This window comes from Leptopilina heterotoma, unplaced genomic scaffold, assembly GCF_015476425.1.
Source record: "Leptopilina heterotoma isolate Lh14 unplaced genomic scaffold, ASM1547642v1 Lhet_465, whole genome shotgun sequence".
Lineage (NCBI taxonomy): Eukaryota > Metazoa > Arthropoda > Insecta > Hymenoptera > Figitidae > Leptopilina > Leptopilina heterotoma.
This window is the reverse complement of record NW_025111095.1, coordinates 34,497-44,236: the sequence shown is the minus strand read 5'-3', so window position 1 is coordinate 44,236 and position 9,740 is coordinate 34,497. Positions and strand designations below refer to the sequence as shown.

The following is a 9,740-nucleotide window of genomic DNA, read 5'->3' as shown; positions in this document are numbered from 1 at the left end:
ATAATCTATGTGTAATTTGACTTTTATTTAACTACAACATTCGGTTTCGGTATTTCGGTTACGGTTTTTTTTCAAAGAATTAGGGTTTCTGTATAAGGGTTTCGGTTTTTAAAGTGAATAATTACGGTTACGGTTTTTTGTTTCGGTTTCTTAAAAATTAAGGTTTTTTGGGTTAAAGGTTTCGGTTTTTCGGTTGTTTTCCCCGGAAAATATATGAATGAAAATATTTGTGTGCATTTTAATTACTTAGAATGAAATATGAGTATTAATTACTCATAATTTATTTATAAATTTGTTTTATATTTTATGAGATGGCCACATCGTTGTCAAGGAAAAACTAAAATTTTTTTGAAAGAACGTTTTTCTCCTTAACTTCTACATTATTTAACCTAATTAACTAAAAATTGGTACAGTGTATTTTTACAGGCTGATCACAAATAATTAATTTAAAAAAATTTGTTTCTAATTTTTTTCAAAAAATTTTTTTTTATAAATTATTTGTAATCTGCAAATTTGGTTCCTCTACTTATTATTTGCAATATTAGACATACCATACTTCAATATTTTTTGTACCAAAAGATTTTAATATTGGTGTAATATTCAGTTTTACTTTTATATTAAAAACCGAAAAAACGAAATTTAGGTTTTGAAATAAAGGGTTTTAAATTTTTATAATACGGGTTTCGGTTTACGGTTTTCTGTTTCAAATAATTTTTTTTCGGTTTCGGTTTCTAGTTTTCGGTTTTTTAAAAATTTCTGTTTTTTCGGTTAACGGTTTCGGTTATCGGTTTCGGTTGCCATCCCTGGTCAAAGTTTAATCTAATTTTTGACATATAGATAAAAAAGGTCCATAACGATTGTTACATTACGTCAAAATCTATGAGTATTTTGATTGTATGCAATTTATTAAGATGCATTGATATTAAGAAAAAATTACTTTAAATTTATAAAAATTAAAATAAATATAAAAATAGAGATAGGGGGTTGGCGCGCGAAGCGCGCAGGGGGGCGAAGCCCCCCTAGTATATATATATTATACTAATACGTAATTCGATAATTGACATGATTGGCTGGTTTTGTTTGAACTCAACCAATGGTATATATATATCGCTGGCCCTATACCTACGTTAACGTAAAGTGACTTTCCAAAACTAAACCTACGCGAAATGTTATCTTCATATACACTTCACCACATCACGAAAATGCGCGCGAAATTCAAAAATGAAAAAAAAAGAAAATTTAAACAATAATGTTTAGATAACGAAAAATTTAAAAATTGACGCTAAATTCAAAAATCAACAATAAAAAAACATCTAAAAAATAACTTCTGAGTAGGGTCATTCCAGCGAAAATCGTCTAGAGCTGGTTGCTCGATAATTTTAAAAAATGCTGTAATTAATATATAATATTCTTCAATACAATTAGATTATCCTTTAGTGGTTTATAGCACCAAATATATTTTACATTCTTTTAAATAATTATTTTAAATTTCTAACTGGTTATGAAGTCTAACATAACCCATTTTTCGAAAACTCAGTGTAAATAACTAAAAACAGATTAAAAATACTGCTTTTTATTTTAAATATATATATTTTTGTTAAATACATCTAAATAAACGAAAATTATTTAAAAATAACTCACCAGAACATTTAAATCAGTATTTTTTTGTACTTGCACAGTATAATAAACATCATTTTCTTTTTCTTATATCTTCTGTGGAGAAAAAGGAATCTTCACGAAACCTTTTAAACTGGATTTGTTTTAAAATTATAAATTTATTTAAAATGGAATTTTTTGGGACCTGTACTCATTAATTATTTAATAAATATGAAAAATTTTATAAATTTAACCTGATTTTGATTAAATTTTTATTTTCATGACTAGACTGAAGTTTGTTTTCTTTAAAAAAACGATAAGGTGATGAACTTCAGTCTGGTCATTAAAACTAAAATTCAATGAAAATCAGGTTAAATTTATATAATTTCTCATATTTATTAAATAATTAATGAGTACAGGTCCAAAAAAAATTTCAATTAAAATAAATTTATAATATTTTAAAACAAATCCAGTTTAAAAGGTTTCGTGAAGATTCCTTTTTCTCCAAAAAAGATATAAGAAAAAGAAAATGATGTTTATTATACTGTGCAAGTACAAAAAAATACTGATTTAAATGTTCTGGTGAGTTATTTTTAAATAATTTTCGTTTATTTAGATGTATTTAACAAAAATATATATATTTAAAATAAAAAGCAGTATTTTTAATCTGTTTTTAGTTATTTACACTGAGTTTTCGAAAAATGGGTTATGTTAGACTTCATAACCAGTTAGAAATTTAAAATAATTATTTAAAAGAATGTAAAATATATTTGGTGCTATAAACCACTAAAGGATAATCTAATTGTATTGAAAAATATTATATATTAATGACAGCATTTTTTAAAATTATCGAGCAACCAGCTCTAGACGATTTTCGCTGGAATGACCCAGTAATTAAAAATTTTTAATTCAGCGAGAAATTCAAAATTCAAAAATGAAAAAAAACATTCAAAGAAATAATTTCAAAATAAAGGAAAATCAAGGTATGGGATCAAAATTCCAAAATCAAAAATTTGAGAACGAAAAAAAATTCTAAAATAATTTTTTAAACAAAAATCAGTTTCAAAAAATTAAAAAAAATATGTTAATATGTTAACTAATTTTTAATAGTTATTAGATGTAATACAATTCAAAAATTTGGTTGTTTTTAAAGAGCTTGTTATTTATATTTCAAAATTAAATTAATTTTTATCAATGAAAAGAAAATAGAGCAATAAAATACAAAACATAATAATAATAATTGCTTTTACCATGAAATTTGTTTTATTTTCTTTTTAATATAATTGTTATTATATAACGAAAATATTGTTGAAATAAAAATAAAATATTAATTAACAAATGACATATTAAAAACGTTTTTAAAACATTACTTGGTATTTCTGTCTTTTAACAGAGTTTTTAAATTTTAATTTGTACTGAAAATTTAACACAAATTGAAAAATATTTAATAAGAAGAACAATTAAAACAGAACCAAGACTTTTTCTTTGGTATAGATTTCAGACCGACGCAACTAATGTGGTACCACATAAGACAACTTTCGCAAACAATACTTATATTTTTTATACTTATATTTGTTTCAGTGGATACTTGACATACTTCGCAAAGCCAAGTTTCAATTTTCAATTTAACTTCAACAGTTTTTTTTAAAGTTTGAAGTGCACTTTCAGTCATATATGGCTTTAAAATGTCCAAATTCACTTGTTCATCGAGTATTCCGTGTTTGATAGATTCTGGTCGCATTTCGAGATCCTCTTCTTTTACTAAATAATCTCCCTTCAAAATCACATTTAAATGAGCTTTATTTGAAAGCACCCAATTTAAAATAATACCAATTTTCTCTTCTTCTTTGAGAAGCCTAAAAGATTTTGGAATTTTCACTTGCCGATTTTTTCTCAATCCTATGGCCACTGTAGTCTCACTGTTTTTTGGACGTCCGCGTCTTTTGACAGCAATGGGCCATTTTATGTTTTCCAGAGCATCATTTCCATCACCTTCGGGTACCAAAATTCCATTTTTAACAACATAATTGGCTATAAGGTTGTCCGATGAGGGATCAGAATTAATGGACAATTTGGCACAACAATTTTCAATTTCATTTACAATCACAGTCGTAGAAGCCTTAGCTTTATTGTCAGTCTCACCCTCTTCTTCAAATTCTAGTATAGTAATTGTAAATTACCGTATTCTTCTTCCAGAATTTTTTTAATAACTTGAGGATCCGAGGTTCCTTTTAATTCTGCTCTTATTTCACTTTGAATATTCCCCAAGTCTTTGTATGTTGGCCGTTTTCCTGTTTCTTTGAAAATTTTTTCTTGGATTAATTTTTTATCACATCCGAGTTTTATCAAATTTTTAACCTCTTCTCGCTTTTCGCCTTTGAGTCTTCTCACTGGAGCCTGATGTTCATAAACAGTCTGAAAATAATTTTTGTTGTTAAAAAATTAAATTAATTAATGTTTTTTTTTATTTTATTAATTTACTTTCAAATTTTTATTTATTCATTTTCAAAATCTATTTCTTCATTTTTTAAATCAATTTATTCATTTTTACATCAATTTATTTATTTTTAAAATCTTTTTATATATTTTGAAAATTATTTCATTTTTTTGAAAATCTATTTATTTGTTTTTTTTACATCTGTTTATTTGTTTTTTTACATCTATTTATTTGTTTTTTTACATCAATTTATTTATTTTTTAAATCATTTTATTTATTTATTTTTAAAATCTATTTATTTATTTTCAATATTTATCTATTTATTTTTTAAATCAATTTATTTATTTTTCAAGCCTATCTATTTGTTTTTAAAATCTATTCATTTATTTTTAAAAAAATTGTAATTAAATAGAAAAGAAATGCATGTACCTGTGAATTTTCATGCTTGCTGTGATCCATATTTAGACTGGTAATAACAAGTTTATTACCATCTTCCGATGCACGTAGTTTAATATGTGCCGGGCAATCCACTTTCATAGTTCTGCAAAATGAAAATCATGAACGTGTCATGAACAAACTTGAAATCATATTATCCAGCAATAACGTGCCTATGAGGGCACGTGACTACTGAATAATATATACTTTAATTTCTAATCAATCTAATATTAACTCAAGTTTAAATTTAAGGTACGTTAAATAAAACAAAGAATTAAGTTACCCTTTGTCTCTTAATCCCTTGCTCGTCGATGCAAAAGGAACACCGCCTGCTATGCACGCCAAATGCAGCTCGTAATATTTAATTTGAGGATTGAGTGGCTTTTTTAAAAATTTTCGGGCTGCCTCAACAGTTCTGCTACTCCTTTTTGAAAATTTTTGTCTCTCTTTTTCTTCAAAAATTTGGAGAGCTTGTTCAAACTCTTCATAATTTTGAAAAACGGTGCCTTTTTCAAATGTTGAAGCCATTTCTCTGAAAATATAATTACTGAACAGTTAACAGTTATTTGTCACACTATAAAAACTAAAATGAATTACATTAAAATACTAATAAATATGATATTTTGTTGCAATATTTGAAAAAACAATTGAGAAAGTCGCAAATTTTGAAAATAAGTAAAAAAAAATTACTGAAATTTCCCTGAATTTACTGATAATCTGAATATAATAAACTTATATTTCATCACACATATTTTTTTCCGTGTTATATGTTAAGAATTTAATTCAAAATAATAATAATAATTTAATATCAAAAAAGAAACACAGACTTGATTCGTAAAGGTTAAAATATCAAAACAATTGTGCCCTGAGAATTATATTGAAAATTAATTTAGTAAATTTGAAACATAAACATTGAAAAAAATATCTTGACATATCTTGTGGCAGATTAAACACAGGCTTTTCGCAAAATATACTTCTAATAAAATATTAGTTTTACAAATTAAGTTGAATTCTACAACGTTGATCAACGAAAAAAATGTATTTAATTCATTCAATTATAATTTAATATTTAATTGCGTACAACAATTATCATCTAAACATAAACATCAATTTTTTTTCTAAATATTTTTGTAGTAATATTGCTGTGTTATCTATGTTTTTTTTAATGTCTCTTTCGTTGATCAACGTTGTGGACTTCAATAACTTGGTGTTTTACAAACGCTTTTTACAAAACGTGTTTGCACAGGTCAGATTGATACATTGATAAAAAATATAAAAGCTTTGCGTCAATACTTACCAATGTGAACAAAATTTTACGAAGAATATTGCACCTCGTATTGCACTTCACTCAAAATTTAATAACTATTTAATAATTATAATTAACTCATTTCATTCTGACATAGCGTAAAAGCCGGCACTTTCTCCTTGAAGCACGTTGGTTATTTTTGTTTGGTTTCGTTTGCAGGTTCGCTTGTTTCGCATAGTCCGTCTGCTAGATGACCTTGATGGAGACACTAGCGCGACGGGCGTCGTTTTTCAAAATTATTTTCCATTTCGCGTAGGTTTAGTTTTGAAAGAACGATTACGTTAACGTAGGAATAGGCACTCCGTATATATATATACCATTGGTTGAGTTCAAACAAAACCAGCCAATCATGTCAATTATCGAATTACGTCACCAACATAAGTTATACCTACCAAAATACAAATAAACGCGACACTTCGTGTCGAATTGCATTTCAAATATTTCAGTAGGTTTCAGTGTAAAAGATAAGTGGCTTTTTTACCCCACTCTACCCTACCCCAGTAGAAATGTCCGGAGTTAGGACGGAGTTAAACACCGACATGGTACTGACTCAGTACTGACCGTCGGTACTGACTTTCGGAACCCGATCAGTACTGGGAGTATACTGACTCCAAAACCGAATCAGTACTATGTCGGAGTTAGAAAAGTTCTAAAATCAGTACTGGCAGAAAACTGGCTTAACACTAAATCAGTACTGCGAAGGAGTTAAAAAAACAATCAAAATTTGTTATAATGTAATTAAACATTAAACATCGTTTGATTTATTAACAATTAAAATATTTGCAAAGATTTGTAAAAACATTATTCATCAACAATAATATCAAACATTTTATTAATTTATTATTAACTAATAGATATATTTTAATAATATAATAATAAATTATTATTAATTAATTATTTTTAGAATTATTACGTATTATTAATTATAAAAAAATTTTATTTTTTAAAGCTGTATATATATTTTTATTTATTTATTTAACAAAAATTTTTCTTAAATAAATTTTTTTTATTATTATTTTAATAAATAATTAGATTATAAATAATAAATAAATAATTATATTAATAATTTTTACCATATGTGACACGGTCAGTTAAAAGGGACCTACGATCCGAAAAAAAGATTTCGAGAAAAACGACTTTAAAGTTTAGCAAGTTGATTTTGATGTTTGTGAACGTTTTAATGAATTGAAACTCGTTACTCAGGGGTTTTCGGGGTCGCTGATTACGAATCCGATGTTAGTTTTTGAAAATTCAAAATGGCGGATCCAATATGGCGGATGACTTTTTTAAAAATTGATCGGATTTGCTTGAAAATCGTCACTCGGGGGTTTTTGGGGTCGCTGATTACGAATATGATGTTAGTTTTTAAAAATTCAAAATGGCGGATCCAATATGGCGGATGACTTTTTAAAAAATTGATCTGATTCGCTTGAAATTCGTTACTCGGGGGTTTTTTGGGTCGCTGATTACAAATATGATGTTAGTTTTTAAAAATTCAAAATGACGGATCCAATATGGCGGATGACTTTTTTAAAAATTGATCTGATTCGCTTGAAATTCGTTACTTGGGGGTTTTTGGGGTCGCTGATTACGAATATGATGTTAGTTTTTAAAAATTCAAAATGGCGGATGCAATATGGCGGATGACTTTTTTAAAAATTGATCTGATTCGCTTGAAATTCGTTACTCGGGGGTTTCTGGAGTCGCTGATTACAAATATGATGTTAGTTTTTAAAAATTCAAATGGCGGATCCAATATGGAGGAGAAAATTTAAAATTTGTTCGAATTTGTGTAAAACTCAACAATTTCGTTGACACCGAAAACGAGATCACTGATTAAGAATCTGATGTTCGTTTTCCGAAATTCAAAATGTCGGATTTAATATAGTGGACGTAGTTTAAAAAATGTTTGGATTCACATATTAATTTATACTTTAGGGGTATTTTGGGGTCGATGATTAGGAAACAGAAGAGTTTCTGGATCTCTATGTAAATTAGTATTTATTTGTATTAATGGTGTGTTTAATTGTTCTTACCAATTTCATAGTTATTTTGTTCTTGAAGTTATTTTATTCCAAGCATTTTTCTTAATGCAGTAGCTTTAAAGGAAGCATTTATTAATTTATTATGTAACAAACACCATCGGTGGTGGAACAAAGTTAACATTTTGTCATTAGTGTCAAAACTGAAGTATTAGCTTATGTGTACTGCGCGTATCGTTATTTTTTCATTTTAAAATCGCGATTTTTATAATTCGAATTTCTGCTTACCGGTAAAATGTCTTTAGAAGACGAGTTTAAAAAAGTGGATGATCTATATTTTTGTGAAAATGATAGCAATGGGGAAGATGATCTTAGTGATGTCAATGATACAGAAAGTTTCAGTTCCGTTGAAAAATGTTTACCAAATTCTTCAATCATTTGTGATTTATCTGCTCAAGATATACAGGAAGAAGAAGTGGTATCTAAATTTTTTGACAAAGCTTGTTGTACCAAAAAATGTAATTTTGTAGTTACACGAGATATGATCCTGCAATCAAGGAATAATTTTTTAGAGTTAGATAAAAAACAACAAGATCTAATTATATTGAGCAAAATTGAAGCCGGTAAACCGACTAGTGCATTAGATGAAGCTTATGAAAGCATTTTGGGAGAAAAGAAATATGGAAAGCGTAAAAACACAGAAAGAACAACAGGAAATATTACTTACACCTACCATAAGTTGCCTATCTGTCGCAATTTGTTTCTATTTCTGTACGCATGTGGAATAAAGCGATATAAAGCTTTATTGCATCACTTTAATAATAATGGTGTCGTGGAAAGAATTCATGAAAAAACGAATAAAGCTAGTTCTAACCCATTAGCAATGCTACCAGAGGAAATTACTAAAATAGTAGAATTTATAAAGGCTACTTCTGATCGTTTGGCTCTTCCATTACCAGGAAGACTTCCAAAATTTAGAGACTATAGTGTCATGAAATTACCATCCAGTGAATCGAAATCATCAATTTACCGAATGTATATTTCGGCACTCGGTCCAGATGAACGAAAACCAAGTGTTAGCACATTTCAGAGGATTTGGAATACTTATGTACCGTTTGTTACAGTCATGAAACCAGCCGACGATCTCTGTGATGTTTGTCGAGGTATAAAATCAAATTACTTTTTACATTACAATTAATAACTAGAATGTAAATGAATTAATTAATTATTTTTGCTTCCTCGTGAAGGTAACTATGTAGTCTCTCAAATTATACAATTTTTTAAAATACATGAAATATTATATTTTGCTCTAAATATTATATTTTACTCTTTTCATAAATGTAATATATAAGTCTCTGATCAAGTGTCTGGATGTTTACTGTCTTTATGTTTACTTAAATTCTAGTTAATTATAAACATAACAATTTTTAATTTATCAAAAAAATACCACAATGTTCATTAAATTATATTTTATGCATTCTATAAAATTATAAAAATAAAAATAAATACAAGAAAAATTATTTATTACAGAAATAAATTAACGAAATTTAATGCTTCCTCGTGGAGGAAGCAAATTGTTTGCTTATCGATGCCTTTAACAAAGGATACTGCTACTTGTTTTACAGGTAACTCACTGACAATTTCACAATTGAAAAATTGTCCTGATGAAGTACGAGAACAGAAGTTGAATTCATTTGTAGACCATCTTAATAAAGCTAGAGGTCAAAGAGCGTATTATAAAGCTCTTTGTGAAGACAGTGATGAAGCAGTAAAAGTAGTATCGTTCGATTTTGCGCAAACTGTTCATTATCCTGTTAGTCCACAACAGCCTGGAAGCGCTTATTTTAAAGCAAACAGAAAATGTGCAGTATTTGGAATTACCAATGAAAAAGAAAAAGTGATTATCTTTGGAGAGACAGTGGTATCTATTTAAGAATATTCGAGATTTAGTTTTTGACGCTAAGAAAGCCGACAATGTAGCACC

General features: G+C 27.5%; 1 protein-coding gene across 1 annotated transcript; it reads right to left on the bottom strand.

The window, feature by feature from the left end:
- Positions 1 to 2,972: 2,972 nt before the first annotated feature.
- Positions 2,973 to 6,216, bottom strand: LOC122507362. Its single transcript, XM_043620023.1, has 4 exons — positions 5,766 to 6,216; positions 4,752 to 5,000; positions 4,463 to 4,574; positions 2,973 to 4,011 (listed from the first exon to the last, which is right to left on the bottom strand). Exons 2-4 carry the CDS (start codon positions 4,994 to 4,996, stop codon positions 3,754 to 3,756), a joined length of 615 nt encoding a protein of 204 aa, XP_043475958.1. The 5' UTR covers positions 4,997 to 5,000; positions 5,766 to 6,216; the 3' UTR covers positions 2,973 to 3,753.
- Between the last annotated feature and the right edge of the window lie 3,524 nt (positions 6,217 to 9,740).

Coding starts and splice junctions, on each gene's coding strand:
- LOC122507362 (XM_043620023.1), bottom strand. CDS start 4,996: ATGGCTTCAACATTTGAAAAAGGCACCGTTTTTCAAAATTATGAAGAG. Junction 4,575..4,751: donor AAGGGATTAAGAGACAAAGG/GTAACTTAATTC, acceptor TTCATTTTGCAG/AACTATGAAAGTGGATTGCC. Junction 4,012..4,462: donor GCAAGCATGAAAATTCACAG/GTACATGCATTT, acceptor AATTATTTTCAG/ACTGTTTATGAACATCAGGC.